Source organism: Pseudopodoces humilis, chromosome 2 (assembly GCF_049639895.1).
Source record: "Pseudopodoces humilis isolate 2021_Gansu_Grassland_sample_001 chromosome 2, ASM4963989v1, whole genome shotgun sequence".
NCBI classification, from domain to species: Eukaryota; Metazoa; Chordata; class Aves; order Passeriformes; family Paridae; genus Pseudopodoces; species Pseudopodoces humilis.
This window is the reverse complement of record NC_142201.1, coordinates 109,843,171-109,867,059: the sequence shown is the minus strand read 5'-3', so window position 1 is coordinate 109,867,059 and position 23,889 is coordinate 109,843,171. Positions and strand designations below refer to the sequence as shown.

The following is a 23,889-nucleotide window of genomic DNA, read 5'->3' as shown; positions in this document are numbered from 1 at the left end:
AACATATAGATAAATAAGCCCACATTGGTATGCCAGAGTATGATTCCAGAATTGGCTTGGCATTTTATTAGCACTTCAGAAGGCTATTGCCATGGATTTGTCAGTCCCTGGATACATGAAGTTTGCTAGGAGCTCCTGTCTGAGACAGGAGAGCACCTGAAAACTAGCGCTATGTCAAAGCAACTTCGTGGGGAGTGCCCATCACCTGCTAAACATGGCTGATTTTCAAACGTTCTTGAGAATAAACAGTGTTGATTTTAATCTAGGAAGGGATGCTTTATGGAGGCTTAGTGCCTGAATGCCTTGAAGTCTTGTTTGATTGCTGTTAAGATGTAAGCAGAGGCAACATGAAATCTCAGAAGCGATATTCACATGCAAACCTTGTAATACACTGTGTTCTCAGGGCAGGGTGGGGGAATGTAAATTCCAAGTAAGTGAAAATGAAAAACAAACAAACATGAGAATGAGGAAAGGAGATTTAAAATTTAGAAGTGGACTCTTCTGTCCAAGGATTTCATCTGTGCTGCTGCTACTGGCCCATTGCTCTAGGTAGCAGGAGCAAGGCTTCTAGCTGCCAGTCAACCATTTTCTTTTTGATAATTATTCACATTGCTGTAGAAACGGAAATTATCTCTATTTTCTCACTTCCCAATTGAAAAGTGTAATTGCAGCTGCTCCCTCCTCCTTGTTTGGAAGTTTTACATGCAGAGAGTCATCAGCCAGGCTTGCCTTAAATCAAATCTTCCCATGCAGCCTGGGTTATAATCTAGTGAGCACAGCAGCTGCCTAGTCACAGCAAGGAGAAAAGCAGCACATTTCTCCAGCCACTGGCTAGGAAATTCTTGCTAAAAGAAAGGGGCTATGCCTTGTCTGATGCCTTTATGAAAACGTAAAGGAGTCAGCTTCCTGAGGGCTTTCCCAGATATTGCTAATCATCTTAAATTGAAACAGGACTTCCAAAACCAGCATGTAAATCCCCGTAACACACCTTCAATTTCTGTCTCCAAGGCTACCCAGCTGTCCTGATCCTCCGTGACAAGCTCGGGAAATGCAGTGATACTTCCTTTTGCACTAGTCCTTCACTGCTCCTCGATCCCCCCTACTCTGGAGTCATTTTGCTCGCATGAAACATCACTCCACAGCATGGTGGTGGGTGAGGAGCTGGCCCGAAAGCCCATGGGAAGTCTGAGTGGCAGGGAATGTAGAGGCTCTCATCCCTTCCACCAACAGAGAAATGCTATTTCCCTCAGGGATACAGGAAAATAGCCAGAGCCCCCGTGCAGACTTGCCAAGCTTTGCTCACTCATCTGTGCAAGGGCTGGAGTGGAGGTCTCCTTAAAACAATGCTAATAGGATTTATTCATGCCGTTTTTATCAACCCTTCTTATTCTGCTATAAGACATGCAATTTATGAATAACAGCCACTGACTCTCCAGTCACAGAACTGTAGTTTAAGGGACACAGTATGTGTAGCCTTATTGAACATTTTCCAGTTACTTTATATGCACACACTGCACTTTCACAGATAGCCAAAATCTGCCCTCTTCTGAAGTCCCTTGGGTCTAAATTAGTGAGGCTTTCATATATCGTGATTTGGATCTGAATGAGTTTCCTTGCTCGCAGTCCCTGCGGTCACAGAGCAGGCAAGGGGACTTTGTGCTGTGGTTTACATTGTGACTTTTCAGGCTTTTTTGGGGTGTTCTGAAGAACCACATGATCAGCAGGCACATTCCCTGTTCTGCCAATACAGGAGCACCTTCTAACAGAGCCCATCTTCCAGGATGCAAGGTTTGCCAAGGCACAGGTGTACGGAGCGTCCTAGCAGAGAACAGGAGCCCTCCGCTGACATCTCAGCTGAAGGTCTGGGGTGAGATACAGCTTCTCCGAGTTACTTCTCTGACCATTATCCAAAACTCACAGAAGATGTGCTGGATGAGCTGATGAGCCTTTTGTACTGCAGATCTCCTCAAAACGCTGCAGGGTCAACAGCACAGTGCCAAACTAGAATCAATGAGGCCTTACGCAGACACTCAAGAATAACAAGTCAACCAGTGGATTTGCAGGCAGGCTGTAACAGCTTGTTATCTGATGTCCCCTGGGCACAAACACTGAGACATCTGCAGTTTTTGACCTTTTTTCCTTTTGTCTCTGCTGGCTCAATAGCTAGTTAGCTGGTCATTCGATGTGAAAACAAAACAGAGGAAAGGAGAGCAAACTGCGATAGGCAGGAGATGCTGGACTATTAGGATGCCAAAAGGACTGGAAATATACAAGTACAGAGGCTGCCTTGCTCTCCTTTATTATTCGTGCATTAAGCTCTCTGAGTTGGTTTCTGGAACTCTGTTAAAAGCAGGGTTTTCAATAAGCCAGTTGTCACTGAACTTTTATGTTGGTTTTATTTTGCATGTATTTTGCATCTCTATTCTCTTTTGCTTGGCACTGCAAGTTAGAAATTAACCTGAAAAACACACATTGAGACTTCACTGACTTTCCCAGATTCTTTTTGTCTGAGAACACAAAGCTCTCTTCACAGCATCTCCTCTAGGCCCATCAAGGGGAGGGAAGATCCCCAGAAGACTGACTTCTGGATCATCCTTTGCACTGAGATCTCAGTTCCTTGGAATGCAGTGACTGCACTAGCTTGTGTGTATGGGGGGGTGTGGAGCCTCTTCCTGTTTCTAGGCTCTTGTTAATAAAGAGTGTGCCCACATTCTCAGACAGGGCCCTAATCACCAGCCTTAGCCTAGTCTCTTAATTCCTGTTAATGTAAATGGACTCGAAAAGATTCTTTTAGCCGTAGTGTTCAAGAAATCAGAAGTCCTTCTTTGAAGAGACAGTGTATTTCTCCTTTCATGGTCTGGTATAATGACAACACTATCTTGCTGTATGAGAAGGATTTGCCACATCCTATGGTGCTCATTTCTCATCCCTGGATTATAGATTACTTTAAATCAACTCAGGATAATAGGTGACAGCTCAGTGTATATTATATGTAGCATTTCAGTGTGGCATAGGCAGACACCTCCTGGCCTCTTGTTTCCATAATTTCTGTGTCTCAGAATGGCCTAAAGTCAAGGTTGGGTTATATACCTTGTGTAATAGAAGGCAACAATATATGAAGTTCTGGGACCTGCCAAAGAAATGCACTGTTTCTGCTTCTGATTTAATCTGATTTATTCTCACCGCATGGATGTCCTACTCATTGCAATCAAGGTCAGAAATGAATTTGAGCCTGCTTCTGATGTGGGAAGACAGCAGTCCCACAGGTAAAAAACACAAAGAAGAGCTAAGCTCAGATTGACCTTACTGGAAAAAAAAAGCAAGCTCCCAAAATGGAGTGTAAGTGGTCAGTATCAAGAGAGTGAATCTGGAGCAGGGTAAGAATTGTAGAATTGTACCTGCCCATGTTATAAGCAGAGACTCCCCTCTCTTGTGGCTTCAATTTTGCCTAGGAGAATCCATATAAAAACAAATAAATGCCAAGAGAAATATTTCTATTGTTTTCCTTCTCTGTATCTAATGAAATCTGTTCCTTTAAAACAGAGCAATATCCTCCCCTATGATTTTTTGCAGTCACATCGCAGAAAGGGAGAAAACCTGAAAGCAAAATTGACTCCTTTTGATTTTTCCTAGTTCAAGAGAGGAGACATGCCAGTGGGAAGGAGAATAAAAATCACACTGAGTAAATCTGGATTTTAAACTGTCTCTAATGATCAACAGCAATCATACAAATATTTATTTCTGGTTTTACAGTTTATTTGTATTAAGGCTAACAGCAGATTTTAAATTTGATATTCAGTCTTCCTTATATAAAAATATGTATCTTTAAAATTGATTATTTAAGTATTTACTTTTGTAGAAGTTCAGAGTGCAAGCTGTTGGGGGATAATTTTGTCATGTACTGCTTTAGAATGTATTTTCTGCTCCCTAATTCTTTGGTTGCTGAGGCTCAGTTTGCTGCTAGAGATCAAATCCTGTCTGCACTCAAGTTGACAAGAAAATGTCCAGTAGTTTGAATAGGGTGTTGATTTTATCCCTACTGCTCATGCCGTAGTGGGAGCTGCCATAACATCTAACATCAGATCTTTAACATCTCTCCAGTGCTTTGAAGTGCAGCCCCTCATATTTCATTCACCATTTCAACCAAGAAGCAATAGAGGGACTGCAGCCCTGCTGCTGGAAGTGCAGGAGGGAGGCAGGAGGTAGGAGGATGTGTCATTTATTGCATAACAGGTTGGATAACCTTTTTGCATGTGGTTTGCTCATGTGGTGACAGCGACATGATGTGCAACCCGCAGCCACAGGCAGCTTTCTCCAACCTGCCTGTTTTGCAGCTATTATGGCTCTAACCTGTGAGACCATCAATCATCTAGAGATATGCTGCTAAATCTGTATATATGCATGGAAATATCACGACACAGGGGGGTTTTCCTTGTGTGTTTATTGCTCAAAAATTCCACCAAATTTCAACAGTAGTGTGTTTATGAGCGCTTAAGTAGTTAGGAACCAAAGTTCAGGCAGTCAGATTTGAAAAATCTAGTCAGTCTTTGAATGATGTGCTCTGTTGAAAGGAATCTAATCTAAAGATGCTCACGAAGTTTGAGAGTTTATGATGTAAAGAAACCTGTAGCTTGTGGTGTGTGCTTTCTACTTTTCCTGGATTTCATTGTGCCTTCCTGCCTCTCAGAACAGCTGTAACATTAAACCCATTGAAATTTGTAAAGTGCTTAGAAATCCACTGAAGGGAAGCTGTAGAGGAGTAAAAGGTACTCAATTTTCATTGCTGTTCCATCAAGCAAGAGAGTTTCCAGAGCGCCTTAATAATAAATAAGAATAAATAACTGCAAATGTGGAATCTGTTCTATGCTCATTAATAGGTACCTTTGAGTCTGTGGTTGAGGAGAATCTCTTGTAAGGAGAAGGTGAGTATAGATTTGAAGATTTGAATCCATATTTTAGTATCTTCTTTATGGCCATGGCTTGAAGCATTGGGGTGTGCTTTAGTAGAGTATGAACATTAACCAGGTCTACCGGAATTTGAATAATAGTGGCAGATTGTTTGACCATTTTCTCCTGTCAAATTTCAACTAGATTTTCAAATAAACCATTCACCAGTATTTTTTCCTCATGGTCTGGTTAGCTCAAGAGCCAGCTGAACAATATTCATCAAATAAATCACTCACTCTTTCCTCATCAATCTGCAAATAATTTATTCACAAATATTTTTACATGAGGCAGCCAGCTCTAGCCAGGACAAATCAAGGTAATTTCCTACGCTTTTGATCACATGCCAGTAGAACTTTATCTTGGACAGCTCAATAGAGACAGGTTTTAATGCATAATACATAAACGGGTAAGCTGAGTTTTTCACAGTTCTTTGTGAGCTCTCTACTATTGCCCATATTTCTGTTCAGCTACTAAAGGGGAATGACAGGGGGGCATATATTTTCCATCCAGGTACGCTCGGAAACATTTCACAAAACCGAGCGTACAGCTCCGAGGGTGCGGGGCTCACGTCAGCCACAACCGTGATGGGGCAGCCCCTTGGCTGGAACACGCAATCTGTTCACTGGAGCAAGGCGAAATTTAACAAGAGTTGAGAAGAGGAAATGAAGACGAGTATTGTGCCTGCTTGAAAACACAAAGGGAACCTAGAGGCGGAATGAAATCAAGCAACGTGGAATTTCGCCAACATGCTGGGGATAAAGTCCCTAGCTCTTGAGAAAAGGGTCTTTAAATGAGACGGCACATCCCTGCGCAGATGTCTCCAGGACAATGCTTGTGCTGTGGCTCCCTTTCCCCAGGGTTCTCATGCAAACAGTTTGAAGCCACTGAGAGCCCCCTTCCTGCCTTGGAGGCTGCCGTGTTGCTGACGGGGCAGTCGAGCATGGCCTTACCTGTCTGTCTGCCTACGCCTCCTGTTTGTTGTGGAGAGCTCCTGGCCGCCACACGCCAGGCAATGGCACCAAAAGATTTCTCCCCTGGTTAAGGATTGCAGCCTGCAATCCACACTGCATGAGAGGAGCACTTTTGCACCTCTGCCCCTAAGCTGGGTCCTCATCAGGCCAGGTCCTTCTGCTGCTGATCAGCCCTTCTAAATGTTCCTTACCCTTGCGCTCTGTGCTGGATGTGGGCCTCACACACAGGCATTTCACCCCGTCCTCTACTGCTCAGGCAACAAGGTGGGGAGAACAAAAGTTGTTTATCCATGTTTGCCAAGAGAGAAACTTTGCAAAAGCTAGCAAGTGTATGTTGGGGGAGTGGTGCAAGCAGGGAGTGGTTGCATGTGGGCTTCTTTAGGATCAGGGTGTGTTCATGTTTCATGAATGTGTGCATGCATAACCATGTGTTTAATAGAACACTCCAATCTTGATCCTTCCCCGAAATTCTGCTGGCTAACCCAGTTACCCCCAAATGAGAGACGCTTTCAGCCTATACATTATGCAGAAATGTAGGTACGAAGAAACGTAAAGCAAGCATTTTTACAGCATCATCAATAAATAAGTACGTGCTATCTACTCAGATCAACAACATGCTAAACACTGAAAGTCAAATGGGATGCCTTCCTGAGAAACAAACAACTGACCATGTATTTACTCTGCAGCTCATGAATAAACATGGAAAATGCACAAAAACAGAGGAAGATATTTGTCTCAACTTGGAGAAAGCTTCTGGCTCAGACTGGCTCTCATAGCTGAACGATACAAAATGGAATTGGCAAGGGGGAAAAATGACATAATCACATACATGTAACAATCCACTGAAAGTAGGACACACAAAAAGTAGAAAAAAACAGGCTTTGAACGAGAAGGTAGGCTAACACAGCGGTCAGCTTCAGACCTGCTCTTTCTGTCATCTGTGCTGGTGATTTATCAGCCTTGGAGAAATGGCTCTCGAATTGAATGAAGGATCTCAGACACCTGCTTAAATTGTCATAACGTTACACAATGTATTTTAAAACACACTAAAGCAAGGCCATGTAGTGAGGAGGGAAGAGCATAGTGATGAATGGCAAGGTAAAGACACTCTCAGGAAAAACACAGATGCAGAAAGAGATTTGGGAACTCCACATGGGTGATGAACTCCACAAGGTTTTTGTACAGCACAGGAGATGGTCTATTTCCATTTTTAGTTATGAGAGAAAGGGAAAAACAATGACTGAGAAATGACTTTTACTCTGTGCACAGCATGTGTGTATAGACCACAATGACATTGTACTCATGGTGGGTGCCTGCAAGTCAAAAAAAACTCTTAGAAACACTGGAGTCCTAAAAACCTGCAGCAACCAAAACTAAATCTTACAATGTGAGGCTTCAAAGAAAACAATCTATTCAGTTAAACAAGAAGTGATAGAAGCACCATGTATAGTTACTTATCCATGAAAATGGGTTGGATGTGCAGTTTTGTAGGCAAAGGCATAACAAGTTCTGATGTCTCCAAGTTGAAGTTAGACAAATTCAACCTTGAAAGAAGCAATTTTCTAGCAGCAAGGATAATTAAACATTGGAATAAATTAGTAGGTGGAAAAAGGCAGTTGCCATTACTTGGAGTCTTTAAGACAAGATGTGTTGTCTTCCTAACTCGCTTTGATCCAGCTGCTGAGGAAAAAATGTATGGCTTTTGTATATGGGTCAGATTAATGGGTTATAGTGGCCCTTCTGTCTGGAAGTCTGACTATAGGTGGGGGAAAAGTGGTTCTTACTGAAGTAAAAGAGTGAGAGGTGCTTGTCAAGAACACAACCCCCAGGGCTCAGGGTAGCAGAGTTTCAGGACTAAAGCTTGATGAAGGATCAGGAGTTTACCCAGTATGATGGAAGCTGACTGGTAAGGATGAGACATCTTCTAACCTGCTTTCTGAATCTGATGCAAGGGGCACGTCTTGGTTTATGGAAGTGACATTTTCCAGTGGAAAAAAAAAAAGTGTGTTTAAATGCTGGCTAGAGGAGGAGACCAGAATGACTGGAAAGAGGCAGCAAGAACAAGCAGGGATATGAGGGCATTGTGAACATATTTTAAGACAGCCTTGTTTTATTTGGGTGTTTTTTTCTCAGTCACATTGGTGGATTCAGCCTCATTTGCTGTCTGGGAGGACTTCAGTTGTGCACAGGACCAAGCATCCCCACAATACCTCGTGGCTGCAGCTCTGCAGAGAGGTTGATCTACTTTGTGCAGGAACTCAGGTAACTGTGGTTGGAGGGTGAAAGTTCTCCTCATCAGTTTTAGGATGGTCTCGTTTCATTCCTATTAGGCAACACCCTCTCTCCCATAAAGCATAACAGAAGGAATAACAAAGTCCAGCTTAAAATCTAGTCTGATAATCATGCTCGGTCAAGAACACAGCACACACTTCCTGCTGTCGGGAGTAAACGACCTCGCCCAATCCAAGTCATGCTCAATACCAAGGTGCACTGGAGATGCCAGAATAAAGCCTAAACCAGACATTTTGTGCAGGAGCAGCTGCCCCAAGCCATGCACAGGCCCCAGAGGTTCCCCATACAGAAAAACGTGTAACACAGACCTCTCTACCGCAGAGCCTGGACGACAGCAAGACGTGCCCAAGGAGAGCACAGATTTTGCAGAGGATGTGGCAAGGGGACTGAAAGAGCAGATAACTGGTCCGAGTTACTAGAGAGCCGCCCAGTGCCTCCGCTCTTTGTTTTTACAAACAAACAGGAAATTAAATCCCCGAGCAAACAAAAATCTTTGAGCAGGCTGGGAAGAAAGGCGGTAGAGTTGGTGGCATGAACGCCATGCAGCAGCAGCCCCTTATTGAGTTAACTGGAATCTCAGGCAGGAGGAAAGAAACCGAGTCTCAAAAAAGGGGCAATGCTGCTTGTGGGGCTGCCTGGCACCAGCGGGGGAGGGAGCGGTGGCCTTGTCCACGAAGTGCTTGGGGCACGAGGTGTCTGTGCTGTCCCCTCCTACCCTAGTCCAGGAGCAGGGTGGCATCGCAGGAGCGCGGGCAGGCCCACTGCTGCCGTGCTGCCCGTGGAAGGGCAGGGGACACGACCGCCACACCCGGCACTGGTTTTTCCGTGCACACATGCATGGAAGGGGGCGCGAGTGGCGCCGGTGCCCCGGCTGGGGCTGCGTTTGGGGACAGGGCCAGCAGTGACTCCACACGAGTGCGGCGGCTCCGTGCGCAGGGATGTGAGGAGAGGGGCACAGGCGACCCCCGCGCCAGGGCAGCGGACACCAGGGGACCCCACCCCCGTGAGGCGGGGCCGGACGGGCTCCGCGGCCGGAACAAGTGCTCCAACAGTGCCCGCGCTGCCCAAGCACCGTTCCCGGGGGTTCGGTGGGCGCTCCCGGCCGGGCGAGCCCGCCCTCCCCGCACCGGGGCTTTCCCGGGCCACGTGTGCGCGGCGGCGGCAGCTCCGGGAGGGAAGAAGGGAGGGAGGCAGCCAGAGCAGCGCCGTCCGCCTCTGGGCCCCGCTCGGCGAAGCGCTCTCCCGCGCGCCCCGGGCCGCTCTCCTCCCTCCCTCCCGCCTGAGGGGAAGGGGCCGGGCCGGGCCGGACCCCGCGCCGCCCCCGCTACCTGCGGGCGGGGGCGGGCGCTGGGAAAGTTTGTCTCTGTGGTTGGCTGCGCCGCGCGGCGCGGCCGGTCGGGGCGGGCGGGCGGCTCCGTGCGCTCGCAGGGCAGGGAGCGGGGGGCCGAGGAGCGCTGCCGCCGCCGCTCCCCCCCGGGCCAGCCCAGCCTGCGTGCCCGCGGTCCCGCTCGCCTAAGGAGAGGCGCCGCGCAGCCCTGCCAGCATGGGGCACCGCGGGGAGAGGGCGTCCTGCCTGCCTCTCCTCCTCCTCGTCCTGCTGCTGCTCGGTGAGCCCCGGGGGGCGCGGCCGGAGGCGGCGGGGAGGGCGGCCGGGGCGTGCTGAGCCACCTTGGCCGCAGGTAGCGCGGCGGGGCCGGGAGGGAGCCGCCCGCCGGGCCGTGCCCGCCGGGGGCGCGGCGGAGCCCGCCCGGGCGCTGCCCTCGGCGGGGCCGGGCTGTGCCGCCTGCCCGCCGGGCTGTGCCGGCCCGCGGCCGCGGCAGGAATCGGCCGGCGCAGCCCCCCCGGGCCCCGCGGCTCCCTCCGGGGGATCGCTGCCGGGCATTTCCCCGAAACTTTAGGGGGTCTCCCCGGAGCGGGGGTGGGTCGCGGGGTGCTGCCCAGGGACTCCCGCAGTCTCCGGGGTCCCGCGGCGCCCCGGCCGCGGAACGTGGCGGTGGAGCCGTAGTTGCTCGTAAAGGACCCAGTGCGTGGGCTGTGGTCGCGCTGAGGGGAGAGCGCTCTCTGAAACCTCACCTGGCGGAGGTGAAGCCGCTCGTTGTGGCGGGGACCCTCCTTCTGCCTGTCCCCCGGGGGGCTGCGGGAGGAGCCCCGCACCCTGCTCGGGTTCTCCGGGCACACAGAGTGCCGGAGAAGCGGCGCTTCCCCTGCACCCTCCCCGCCGGGCTCCCGCTGTTTGCTGCCTCTGCCGGGAAGTTCTCCCGCTAGGAGATAGCGTGTAATTGTGTAGGTGATGGTTTACGCCGTGTTCAGGTAATTGTATAGCTGTCGTTAGCGTGACATGTGGCATTGTTCCTTACTGGTGTCAGTGCCAGCCAGGCAGAGTGCAGGAATAAAGACAAGCAAGTGCTACACAAAAGGGTGGGTGGTGGGTTGTCGTGGTTTTTTTTCCTTTCTTTTCTTTTTTTTTTTTTCTTTTTTTTGTATTTTTTTCTCAACGTTGTACTTGTAGCATTATTGCTAACCCTGTTACAGAAGTAGTAGTGGATGTAAAAGTAGACAACCAGAAGACTGACCGGCTTAGATAGCTCTGTGTAGTAGTATTTAAGTGGTTTTATGTCGGCTCTGGGCAGCCAGAGATCAGGTGCTGGTGAGCAAGCGTGTCCCACAAGTTACGTAGTTCATGATTCAGAACACTTGATTAATTGCAGGTAGTAAGTGGGAGCCTTTTCCAAATTTCAAGTGGAAGGAAAAACTACACAGTGGCCCAGCCCCACATTGCCAACACTCTTCTTTAAACAAAACGACTCGCTGACGTAGTTTGTGCTTGTACTTTCGACTTTGCTGTGACTTTTTTTTTCCTTAAGTCTGCCTGAGCACTTTCCTCATGGTTTGACTGTTGGATCTTTCATAGGCAGGTTGGCAGAGCTGAGGGTTGCAGTTGAAAAGTCATCTTCCTAAACCTGGTCTTGTCCCAGTCTTTTTCCTGAGGCTGCTTGCAAGCTATTGGGGCAGAGGGTGTTCTGTCTACAAGATCCTACCAGACAAAGGTGTCCACTGTGCTTTTCTCTTACTTGCAGCTGATGTTAGTCATCTCGTTTATCTTTATATTATAGGCATTCTGCCAGCTGGGAAAGCAGTCAGGAGCTGGAGAGATCACCTTCAGTGTTTTTGTTTAGAAACAGAAAGGGAATAAGATTTTTCAAGAGAATGGTTTAGTAGGACAAGTGGAAAATCAAGACACTCAGATGCTCAAGGTCATGCAGCAGAAAAGTAAAAACTATTACGGATGATGCACAACAGGAAAGTTGTTTCCTTCTTAATTCGAGATGAAATAACTAGAAGAAGTTAAAGTGTTCATGCAGAGATATATGGCCATTGTTCATGATCTGGTTTGTCTAGATGTTCTGAGTTGTCTCTTGGAGATTTTTTTTTCTTTGGTTATTGGAATGGCACTTTTAAAATTGAAAGTGTTTTTGTGTGCAGAGAAATCTCTGAACTATAGTCTTATTTGTTGTATGTTTTGTAGAGTGCCTATCTTCTGATTCCATTACTTGGTCACTTCTGTGAGATGTTCCAAAGGTTGAGAAGTTTGGAAAGTAGTCAGTCATTCTCTCACTCTGGATGGGAGTATGCTTCTGTGAACAATTTATAGCAGCTCTTTAATGGAGAGATGGGTTGGAGCTTTTGCTGCAAGTGTTGAGGAATTCTCGTATAAGGGAGATGGAGGGAAGGACCTGAAGCATAGACAAGTTTATCCCTTGTGAGAACTTAGACTTGACCGTTTTCTTCTGATATTTACAAAATAATCCAGCAAAAGAATGCAAATGGCTGAAGTATTTGGCTGTGACAAATGATAATGTTTTATCATCCTTTCTTTTGGATCCAGTACAGTTATAATCTGTTTGGTAAGAAGATTTGTGGGATCCTGATATTAAGGCTTGATCTAGTCTCTTTTCTTCCCTCCTTTGGTGTGGTTAGATCCTGAGAAAGAAGGGCACTGTGAGAGCATTTTGCTCTGTCTGTTTCATGTGTAATTTCACTCTGCAGCCAATCTACCTAATCAACCTGTGAAATGCTCTGGAAACCAAAACATCTCTCCTAGGACAAGACAGCCAAAAACCAAAACAAGTATCTGATTGTTACCAGGGCTCAAACAGTAAAGTAAAGAATAAGCATTCCACCTCCTGGATTTTTTTTCCTGGTTCTTGTTTGAGGTTCAAGGTGGATTGGGAATCATTTCAGTGGATCTGGGGAAAAAAAAAAAAAAAAAAAAAAAAGGTTTTTTGTTTAAATGCTATGGGGCGTGAGGAGAGCACGTACTCAGTAGATCCTGGGGGAAAACCACTGATAATGGGTTTCCCAGAGATGGTCTTTTTCTTACTCACCTTTTAGACCTGTGTGGCACTCACTGTCCGCTATGATGAAAGTCAGTTCCAGCATGCCAGAACCCCAGGAGCTGTGTGTTTAGATGAATGGAGTTGTTTCCTGCATCTCGTGTCTGAAATGATTTTTGTTTCTCTTCCTCAGAAGCTACAACAATTAGTCATTTGAATAAAGGTTTAATTCACGCTCTGCAATAGAAGGCTTTTGGTAATTAGTGTAAGTTATTGTGATCGTGCACTTCAAGGAAAAGTGTGCTTTAATCTTTTCCTACATTTGCAGCTAAAGTGGGAGCATTAGAAAACGGGAGAGCCTCAAGGTTTAGGGCAGGGAGGCAATGTAAGGATGATTGCCTAAGGAGTGTTCAAGCTGTGTTAGAGTGGAATCTGCTCCGTCTTTCCTTGCTGGTGCCTGCTCCACCTGCGGGTGAGCCCAGGGCTGGCCCCGGTGGCCTTTGCCTGCCTGTTCCTGGGAGGAGGCAGGCTCAGATCCTCACTGCTACTCAGAGAAGGCTTACAGCTAGACCTGCTTATCTCTTGTGAATTAGGAGGTGGCTAAAAAGGCTTCCAAAAGGGAAATGCAGACTGCTAAGGCACTAGAAGCATGTAGTGGAACTGGGTTGGTGAGGCACTGAAGGGCAGGTGGTGTTGCTGAGGAGGAAGAGCTTTCCCTGTGGCTTTGTCATGCTGAAGTATTTGCTTGGTGTGTAGGCTGCGGGAACATGTGGGAATCGAAGGGTGAGCAGTGTAGTGAGTGTTTGTTCCTTTACATCCTGTGTTCTTTAGGGTTGGCAGATGACAGCTTAGTCTCCTTCTCTGGCTCTCTTGTGTCTTTGTAGGTGCCTGTCTGGGGTTGCCTTTTAGGGAGTCTAGGTGCTTTTTCTGAATTTCTTCGACCTTGTTCCCCAGGTTTCTTGATGGCTACATTTCAACATAGCAACAGCTTGCTCTCTTTAGGTAGCCTCTGTTGTATTTGGCTCTAATCCCTGAACTGAGGTGTAAACCTGCCTGAACAAGATTTGAAGTAAGCAGTAGGGGTCATTTAAAAATGCAGCCACATGCTTGATTAGAGGGGAATGTGCTTAAGAAATAATATATATCCATGCATCTAGTTATATAAACAAACATTCAGGGGCATTTGAGATTTCAGCTTTCATATCTAATATATTCATGGGTTGATTTGTTTCTGTGTGGTTGTTTCTTGATGTTGTGGGTTGGGGCTTTTTTTTCCAATCTCCATAATCCTTGTCAAACACTAACCTGCAAAACATAAATGTACATTATTTTTAGAAGGGAAATGGGTACATACCTGAATAAGGTATTTTTAGAAAGCGAGCATTTCAATTGTCTGGTTTTAGATGCCTTTCAGTGATATATTTTATGGTGTGTGAAGTTCTGTATTTTAGAAGGAAGGGAAAGGGGACACATTGTCTGAAAATGTGAATTCTTTCAGATTATGGTACGCAATTGATTGAAAGTTAAGTTGGAATGAACTTGAGGAAAACATTACTAAAATGAGCTGGGTCAAAGTACAGGTTATGTCAGTGTCTCTAAAAGTCTCTACTACTTTGAAAAGAAAGGTATTAGATGGTATATGAAGTCAGACTGTATATTGTAATGCAAATAAAAATAGCTGTCTAATACTTCGGTTTTGATTTTTATTGGAGGTGTTACCAGGCCCCTGATATTTGCTCTGCTTTCTGAGATCTGTGATAGTAAGTGATAAAGTCTGTTTTATAGAGACCTGTGAGGTGAAATTGTCTAGGCATACCGATGTTTCCATTTCTGTCCAATAATAATAAGCAGTTTCTTTCATGACCCCAGTTCCTAACCTGCATAAGGTACCTCAAGACTGGATCGAACAAGGCAGGGAAAGACTGTGATACAAGCAGGTTTGAAGTTTTTAGAATTTCCTGTTCTGAAGAAGAAATGAGTTCGTATCAGGGAGATACTAGTTTTTCAATTTTTACTTTTTTTTTTTGTCAGTTGATTCTCTAGAAAACCTCAAATTCCAGTTATCTTTCAAGACTTGAATATCTACTGATAAGAGGCTTTAAAAATAATGAGAAACTTTTAATACACCTTGTATTTTGCAAGGGGCAAAGGTATAAAATCAGTTTCAGACCAAATGGCTTTTGGATAAACTGACAAGTAGCTGCTAAGGTGCCAAAACTTGTGAATAATGTCTCTCCAGATGATCAGCATACGTGAAATAGGATAAGAAGCAAGTCAGAAATTAAGGAACTTAAAGTTTCCCAGGTTTTTTGAGTTTTCTGTCAGAATCTGGCTTATTCATTTACAAGTAAGATTTCATAATTGTAAAGTATTGCTGATTTCTTCTAAATGAAACAGAAATGTCTTAATGAGACAGAAAAAAAAGGATTTTTTTTTTTATTCCTTCCAGAGTTGGAATTGGTTTCAAAGGTGGGTTTCCAGTGGAAACTCTAATCAATTTTGACTATGGCATTCTGACAGAATTTAAAGTGAGTTAGGTAGAAGGTAGAACCAGTGTTGCTGAATACTTTTGTTGAGTCTTGGAAAAGTTTTAAAGCAGTGTGGTAATGCTTGTAGATTTGAGTCGACGTAATTGCCAAGGGGACTGCTTGAAAGTGGTGCCGGAGTGTTGCAGTTGGTGTTCCTTTTCATTACCCTGGAGGAGGCAAGTTGTGGGGCTGAAGAAGCAGCCTGGGAAACAGTATCTATTGTATGCAGCAGCGGCAAAATACTGCTGCAGAAATAAGAATTGCTGAAGCAAGCCAAAGTATTTAACTAGTGATAATCTCCATGGCCAGATGGAATTTGCATGGATGCTCTAAAGGATCTGAACTGTTAGCTGAGCTGTGGGAAGAAGAGGTAAGAAAGGCAGAGAATCCTGGACAGGATTTCCTTTAAAAAAGATTCTGAGAGTGGTTTTTAGAATTAATTGACTTGTGAACTTCAGGAATGAGAACTAATTAAAGACTGGAGCTCCCAGGCAATCTGTCACAGCTGCCAATAAGCAGGGCTGGCAGCAATGCCTGTAGTGTATCTGCTGGTTACTGTTTGTTATGAGTGCCATCTCTTAAATTGTTTATTATTCTGCAGGACTTCAGGCATTCATGCTGAAATTTTCTGGGCTGGATGTCTACCACAGGTTGACTTTTTCCCCCCCTCCCCAGGAAACACTGCTCCCCTCACCCCCTCTTTCCTTAAAAAGCTCCAGTATTTCCAATAGTGACACTTGGGAAGGCAGCAGCGTGAATTACTTTTTTTTTTTCTTTTTGATTCTTGCAGGTTCTACCTATTTCTTCCTTGTCACTCTTGAATCAATAATAATCTCAGCTGCCAAGTTTAGAAGTTCTAGCACAACCATGGTTTAGAACAAGAGCTGGAAGTTTGGCTGGAGTGTTAACTCTGCATCAAGAATGTGGCTTTTGCTGTTCTTAGGAAAATGTCCAAATTTGGCCACATTATAAGACTTGGAAAAGCATCAGTTTGTAAAAGCTTAATAGGGAATTAGTCTCAGGTCCCTAGAGAAAGCATTCTGTCATTGCTTGTAAGGTGTCAAAGGATTACAACTGCAGTTGGGGGTGGAGAAATGGAGCCCTCCTTTTTATTCCAGTTTTAGACTTCTGTAAATGTGTGTGAAGGCCTTTCCCCCTCTTCTTGTTCTCTTTTTCTCTCCTTTTGCCAAATTGGCCAATGCTGGAGTGATGTACTGGTCTGTGTGGATCACTGTTCAGAGCTGCTGTGAGAGTCTGCTGCTTGTAGCACACAGAGTATATATATCATCTTTCTTATATGTAGCTTGGGAAAAAAAAAATCAATGTATACTTTGTGTTGCTTTTAACTTTTGTTCTCTGGCTTCAGTTCTTCTCTCAGGCTTTTTTCCCAGATATCCATCACCATTCTTTACTTCACACTGGCTGTAAAACAACTCCTGCTGCTGTAGCTGCTCTTATTCCACTCTTTCCGTTTAGCAGGCTTGATTAGTCTGGACTTGCCTTTCTGCTTTTCTTAAAGATGTGGTTTAGCTGTGCTGCTCAGTGCTTGCTTCATGACTGCAATTTGTGTGCTCCCATGCTCTTTGAGTCACTCCCTTCTCACCATATCGGTAACCTCTAAAAAGAGTTTGGTGGAACCATTGCTGGGGTCACGTTGGTTAGCAAGAGTCCAGTTCCGACAAAAGCTGGCTCTGCTTAGCTTTTCCAGTCTTAAAAAGAATAATTGCCAGTGTAAGGGACTTTGTTTCTGTGCATGTTCCACTGCTGGCTCCAAGTGCAGAGATTTAGCGTGGCGTTTCAGTCGGCCTTTGATGCGGCGTGGCTGTGGGGAATCTTTGAGCGGGCTGTATCGCATTGTTCTCCTACGCGCATTAAAATGATTGTTGCAAGAGAGGCATCCACGGGGACCTCTGCCAGCTCCTTATTGATGTGTGCAGTTTCATCTATTGACACGCTACCCTTCATTATTACACAGTGAATCCTGTGGCAGTGGAATTCGCTATTAAATCTGCCCCGCAAAAGAGAATTGGCAGAGGCTGCTTTAAAAGCAGTGTGACCCCTGCATTTGCAAAGAATAGCTTCTAAATATGAAACAGATGCTGAACTGATGGAGGATACTTCCTAGATTTTCAGGGTACCAAACATTAATTTTTGAGCAAAAATCCAGAATTTGCTTGATTTGTGAATGATAATTTAAGTTCCAATGCCCATTTTCCCCCCTCAGAAACGCATGTCTAATCAGTACATATATTTGTGCTTGAATGCAGCCAGTAATACTGAGGTGAAAATAGGCAATTATTTTTTAATGGAAACTGTTAGAATAAGCAGTGAAGTGTTAGTCTTTCTGTCTGCACTCTAATCCTCTTCCTGGAGGGAGTGAGAGGTGATGTATCTTCCTTTGCCTTTTACCTTTGCCACAGACTATTCAGTGCTTTCATAGCACCACCTGTAATATTTACCCAGATAACATCCACCTTCCCCCAAAAGAGATGTTATGTTCTTTAGAAGCCTGGCTACATACTGTGTGTTGGGTGGTGATGTCAGTGGATGGTGTATGTGCAGTGTTCTCATTCCCATCCAGTTCACGTGGAGGTTTAAATTAATGCAGAGTAAGAAGTGTATCACATCAGCCTTGCTTTTATTTGATCTCAGGGCTTGGTTCTAGACAAGGCATGTGGTACCTTTTGGCAAACAGAGCTTAAGTGCTTGGAGGTGGCCTCATCAGTGAGAAAATAAAGAGCATGACAGCTTATTGGAGACAAAATCACTCGGTGGTTGGAGGTGGGAAGCAACACAAGACTGGGTCTTCCCTTTCTTATCAGAAAGCTGGGTTGGATGGTCACTAAAGCTATCGACTGAGCCCCGTCTGCTGGTGCTGGCAACTCTATTGATAGGCACCTGTCAATAGTTGCAAAGCTGCTGACATCCCTAGGTCTGTGGGTTTATCTATTAAAAATATATATATAGTTGAAAATAGCATATATACCCAGGGTTCAGTGGGCACAGAAGTATGGCTGTTGCTTGAAATTAGATGTGGGAGAAGGAAGGGGAGGAGAGAGAACTGGAGCAGGGCATGCTTTCCACAGAGAAAGGAAAGTGGGGGAATGGCTTGTTTAAAATAGAAGAATTAGTTAAAGGCGTGTCTGCATGAGATGGTGGTGCTGGGGCAGTTACCACCACAAAACAGCCTTGGTAAAAAAACGCAGGTTTCTCAAAGCTCTGCAGTTCAATCTTGAAATACCCTGGTTTTCTAAGCAAAAGTTTTCTGCTCACCACTGGCAGGTAAATAGAATATCTAATTGTAGACTCCTGCAGAGTTTAAAACAAGGACTGAAGTGCGATGCATGTGGCTTCAGGGTATGCTGTGGCATCTGAGTTGTTGCTGGTGTGTGCCTTTTAAGTCTGAAAGGGAGAGTTGAGGGGGAGGCTGCAGTGCTGTGAATAGAGTTACTGGGTGGGGATGTCCTTCCAAAATAGCTGAAGAACAAATGGGGCTTCACATGGTACCCTTGTTCCTGCTTAGGACCGGAGGCCGCAGGGCGTGTGCCTGTTCCAGACTTTGCTGTATAAACCTCTAAGGATCAACAGAGATAGGCCAAAGCTGCTTAGAAAGTATCTGTTAAAGGCAAATTGATGTATTTTTCATTGATCCTCCTCTTGATACGATCCATCAGCTTTTAGTTTGTATGTATATTGAGGGATTTTTCCTCCTGTCTTATGCTGTGGGGACATTTAAACTTTTTTGTACATCTGGGCAAGGGTAGTAACTTACAAGTGGATGCAGGGCAGTGCATGGGACACTTCTGTACTGAAACTCTTGAGGTGGGTCCCTTCCTTGCTTTAACAATTCCTAGCCCAGGGTAAGGAATGAGTCCCCTAACCTGAACTTTGATGGAGCATGCATTTGTCATCAGAGTAATGTGCTGGCTTTCTTCTGTATTTTCTTTTTTTTTGGTTGCACTTCTGGTATTGGTGCATTGGGGTGAAAACACGCTTTGCATGTGTGGGTTTGGCCCAAGTCCAGCATGAGTTCTGCTCTCACATGAGTGGCAGTCTGTGCTCAGCACTAATCCTCCAGTGTCAGGGTTGCCTTGTTGCTGTGGGATCTTGACTGCAGTCCAGAGCTGGGCTTTGGTCAGGTGGCTGTCACGAGTACACAGATGTTTCTTGGAATTAAAACTCTGCAACTGAGGTTGACTCCTGAGTGAGCTCAGAACCCAGTTTGAGACGTAGAACAGCCAGGTGTGTGTTGGCTGTGGCTGACACATGCACAAGGAGGGACAGCCCTGTCTGCCCTGGTTTTGACTGTTCTGTTTGCATGGGTGAGTGAAGAACTTTGACCTTCGAAGTCATTTGAATGCTTCTTGTCACTAGATAACACCACCACTTCCTACTTCACCTCCCCAGCAATTGGTGTTTTTATATGCATTAGAAACTTAAAAGACTCTTGAGGTGACAATTGTTTTCAATACATGAAATCAAGGAGATTTTTAACTCGTGGTAATTAATGCCCTACCTTTAAGACCTGTGTATTGTCCTGGATGTATGTCACCAGGTGATGACAGGAAATGGTCTGGTGATTGTTTCTGTGTCTTTGTGAAGAATTTAGAGATCTTGCAGGCAATTTCATGTACCCTCCTCTTGCAATTCGATATAAAATTTGTTCCTGGTACATTTACCATGTTTCAAATAGATCTTCAGTCCTTCCTCAGAGGCAGGGATGTGTCTAGGTAAGTCAGGCTGGGTTTGGACACTCTCTGAAGATGAGCAAGCAGGGCTTGCCTGTGTTCTTGTTCTGCTGTGGCACTTCTTAGAGGAGCCTGGTTCATGCACTGAGCGTAGCTTGGAGGGTTGGTGGGAGCTTCAGGGACCTGTGGGTCTGCTTCAGCAGCCTCTGCCACAGGAGCCTGAGACTATCTCCTAGCTAGCCAGCCTGTACTGAGGAGGTTCTGCTTGTTCTTGGAAAAGATGGCATGTGTGCTTTGTATTGAAGTAGGTGAAGGGCAGCAAGTACCTGCTGGGAAACCTGAATAGCACTTGGACAGAATTCTGCTCATCTGGTGGTATATATTGTTTGCATTCTTAAGAGAGTAGGATCTCTCTTGCCCTCTTTCAGAACATCTGTTTCTGTGCATGAAGTCATCTTTTGCTTGCCTTTTTTTCTTCCATTTGAATCCACTTCTACCTAAATAGTCTTTGCAGCATCAGAAATGTGAACGCCAGCAAGGATTTTGTCAGGTCATCTTGGGTGTTTTGTTCTGCGGGAAAGTCACTGTGAGAAGAAGCACTGGAGTGTACATTTGTGATGGGCAGAACTGTGAGAGGCTGTGGAACGTGAGCTGAGCTGTGTTTGAGCTCATTGAGGCAGAATGATAGCAAAGATTTAACAGTAGAGAGATTTTTTTTCAATAGGATCTTGGTGCTTGTGAAACTTTACAGAAGTTTCTTATTGTATCTCTTTCAGAAAAAGGACATGTTTGCTGTCTCTTCCTACTGTAACAGTTAGTTTAATGAAAGATATCTAAAGAATATTGCCTTACAGTACTGTGGTTACATAAATACTGCTACTCTGTTACACAGTTATTCTGTGACTTGTAATTTTGATGATTTTTGCCACATGAATGCTGGATTATGCATTGCATGGAAGCTCCTGTCACAAGTCCCAAGTAATAATAAAACTGGAGTTTAAAACCAAATAAGCTCTAAAAACGAAGTAGTTGGCAGAACATTCTTTGAATTTATGGTGGTGGGGGGAGTCAGAAATTCTACTGTCCATTTCTGGATTCCCCCTCCTTAGCATCATCGACCTCTGATTATTACAGAAATTTTTTTATGTTGAGATAGAAACTAATTGGAATTAGGGCTATGAAGATGGTGAAGAGACTGGTGGGGAAGCTGTGTCAGGAGTAGCTGAGGTTACTTGTTCTGCTCAGCCTGGAAGAGACTGAGGGGAAACCTCATTGCAGTTCCAGCTTCTTCTTGAGGGGAAGAGAAGGGGCAGGCACTGATCTCTGCCCTGTGTGACCAGGGACAGGACCCAAGGGATTGGCCTGAAGGTGTCAGGGCAGGTTTAGGTAGGTTGGATATAGGGAAAAGGCTCCTCACCCAGAGGGTGGTTGGGCACTGAACAGGCTCTCCAGGGCAGTGGTCACAGCACCAAGACTCATGGAGTTCATCAAGTGTTTGGACAATGCTCTCAGGCTCATGGTGTGACCCTTGGGGTGTCCTGTGCAGGGCCAAGAGTTGGACTTGGTGATCCTCATGTTTCACTTCCAACCTGGGATACTCTGTGATTCTTTCTTTCCTTGTCCTTTGATATTTCTGCCATGTAAGGGTGAAATAGGGACAAACATTTAACTGACTGACATCCAGGCTTAGCAGGAGCTTGTGAAGTTAGATTGTTAAAGTCTGTTCTCTTTTACTGGCAGAAACTAGGGAGCCTCATTTTAAGCTTTTCCTGCAGGTTGTTTCTTGTAACCCCAGTACTGCCTCATGGACTTAGTCTGACTGGGATAACTGCAGTTGAACATTCAACTCTTGTGCATTTCCATAAAATTACCTAAGTCCTGAAAAAGTCCACAATACTGATGTTAAATTTGTTATTGGCTTCTAGTGTTGACATTCAACGATGCAGCTTTTGCCTCTGCTGTTGTTTCAGGCTCTCTGCAGTTAATTTACAGCCTTGGCTTACAATACTCTGGGTGGGTTTCACTCAAAGTTTGAGCTGCCCAGTATAAATATGTATCCTTCCTGCAGAAAATAGGGTTCTGATTATTGAGTTTTGCTGCCTAACAGGTGCTTGTTTCAGTGATAACCCATTGACTGACCATGCCTATGACTTCCCTAGCAGTCAGCTGTGTACACACCTTTTCTTAAAGCAGGTATCAGCTAGGAGTAAGACATGCTATTGATGATTTACAGCGCCATGCCCAAGAGCTTTCTTTTCCCAGAGAATTTGTAATCTGAATAATGTGATGTGAGTACAGCTTTGTTAGATTTGTAAACTCACATAATGATTAGAAGGGAAGAATACATCTGCCAGGCAGATTAATGAAGATGGTTCTTTTCATCAGTAGAGAGATTTTTTCAATAGGATCTAGGAGAATTCTGGGAGAACTGACTGATTGTACTGAGCAATTGTAGGTGATGGACAGGTAGTGAATTTCTTGCATTGAGCTGCTAAGAGATGAAAGGGAAGTAGTGTGATCAGGGTAGGCAGAGATATGAATACCTGAAAACTGCCCAGGGAAGATAATTACTTAAATATTAAACTGAACTTTTTAAAAAACACAATTCTCTTTGGTAAAGAGGATATCCTTTTGCAATAAAGGCAAAGAGTGCTGCTTTTCCATCTAGGGACAGACTGGACTTGTGTACTTTAAGACTTCCTGGCAATCCGTTGTCCAAAGCTTGCTTATTCCTTTTGAAGGTAATAAAAATATTGAAATAATCTGTGTTTTGTCTGGGGAAAGGCAAAGCATGATCTAGTTATGTGCTTTGTACCCTGCATTTTGACTCCAGGTAGGCTTAGGCTATAAAACTACAAACAGTGGAGGCATTTATAGGCTGCTCTTGCATTCCATTAAGGCGGGTGCTCTTCTGCTTGAATTCTTTGAAATGTCATAATTTGGTGTTGTGGATTTGAACAGATTTAAGATCCTGGGAAATGCTCTTCAGGTTATTAATCTCTAAAAACCTGTTATTTTTTCTGAAAAAATAAGTGGGGAGGCAGGGGGTGAGAGCAGAGTTGTATTGTTAACTACAGCCCTATAAATTCTGTATGTACCTTCTATTTAGATCTTCACTAGCAGCAGGAGTGCCTTTTAGTCACTTAGTTGTTTTCTTGTAACAGTAGTAATACTGATTGCACTCTAATAATAAACAAATTTTCTATAGGATAGTGGTGTTGTTAACATGACTTATGACTGCCATTCCAGCAAGACAGAAACCCAGTTGGTTATGTGGTGTAGTAAAATAAAAATTGAGCAGGGCGTATAAGTAGTACTTGGAAGCTTTAAAGTGTGAATTTGTAAACAGGGAAGAAATTAAAAGGGAAATAAAGAGTTTTGTTGTATTTATTTATGAAAGGCTTGTCAGTCTTATTATTATGTATTGCTGACTTTGGAGATGGCTAGGTGCAGACCTGGGAGGAGGATACTTTATTTTTAATCCATCCATTCAGAAATCTGAGTACATGTATACCGTGCTTCTTTCTGAACATTAATGGAGGCATAACTCCTTTTCTTTTGCCCAAGGGGGCTTAGATATAGCACTGACTTTTTAAGCAATGCTGTCTTTTCAAATGTATCATGAAGTATGTGAGCAGGGAGAACTTGGTGCTGCATGGAATTCAGTCTCTTGCTTATCTTTTTATTTGGTTTGTTTGTTGGTTTGGGTTTTTTGATGTCTTTTGTTAATGCTTGTGAGATCAAGCTTTCAGTTCATTTTTTTTTACCACCTGAGTTAAGGGCTTAAGTGCCAAATGAACACCTCTCCAGTTTAGGTTGGTGTGGTAGAAATATATGTCACATTTCTGTTTTCTTTCAGTTCTCTTACATATGGGTCTGTGTTTTGTGCTTGCAATTGGAGGGGTATGTCAGTTGATGTGGTCTCTAGTGCTAAGGCTGGTGAACAGGTCTCCTTGGCTTGGCATGGCTTCCAGGATGTGTTCTGACACAGGAATCAGGGCTGGCTCTGCTCGTTGGACAGGAGTGTTTCATGCTTCGGTTTTCTGGGCCCAGTCAGAAGTGCCTCTGGGGAATATTGGCAGTGAGTACATCCATTGTTACCCAAGGGCTGTTTGCCCTCTAGTGAAGG

At 44.8% G+C, this 23,889-nt stretch overlaps 1 protein-coding gene across 1 annotated transcript in view; it reads left to right on the top strand.

Annotated features, from left to right (window-relative positions):
• The first annotated feature begins 9,621 nt into the window (after positions 1-9,621).
• PTGFRN (prostaglandin F2 receptor inhibitor) overlaps positions 9,622-23,889 on the top strand; it is a 66,079-nt gene continuing 51,811 nt past the window's right edge. Inside the window, exon 1 of the mRNA XM_005524190.3 lies at positions 9,622-9,817. Coding sequence (XP_005524247.3) covers positions 9,754-9,817 — 64 coding nt within the window. The 5' untranslated portion in view covers positions 9,622-9,753. The remainder of the gene's footprint in view (positions 9,818-23,889) is intronic.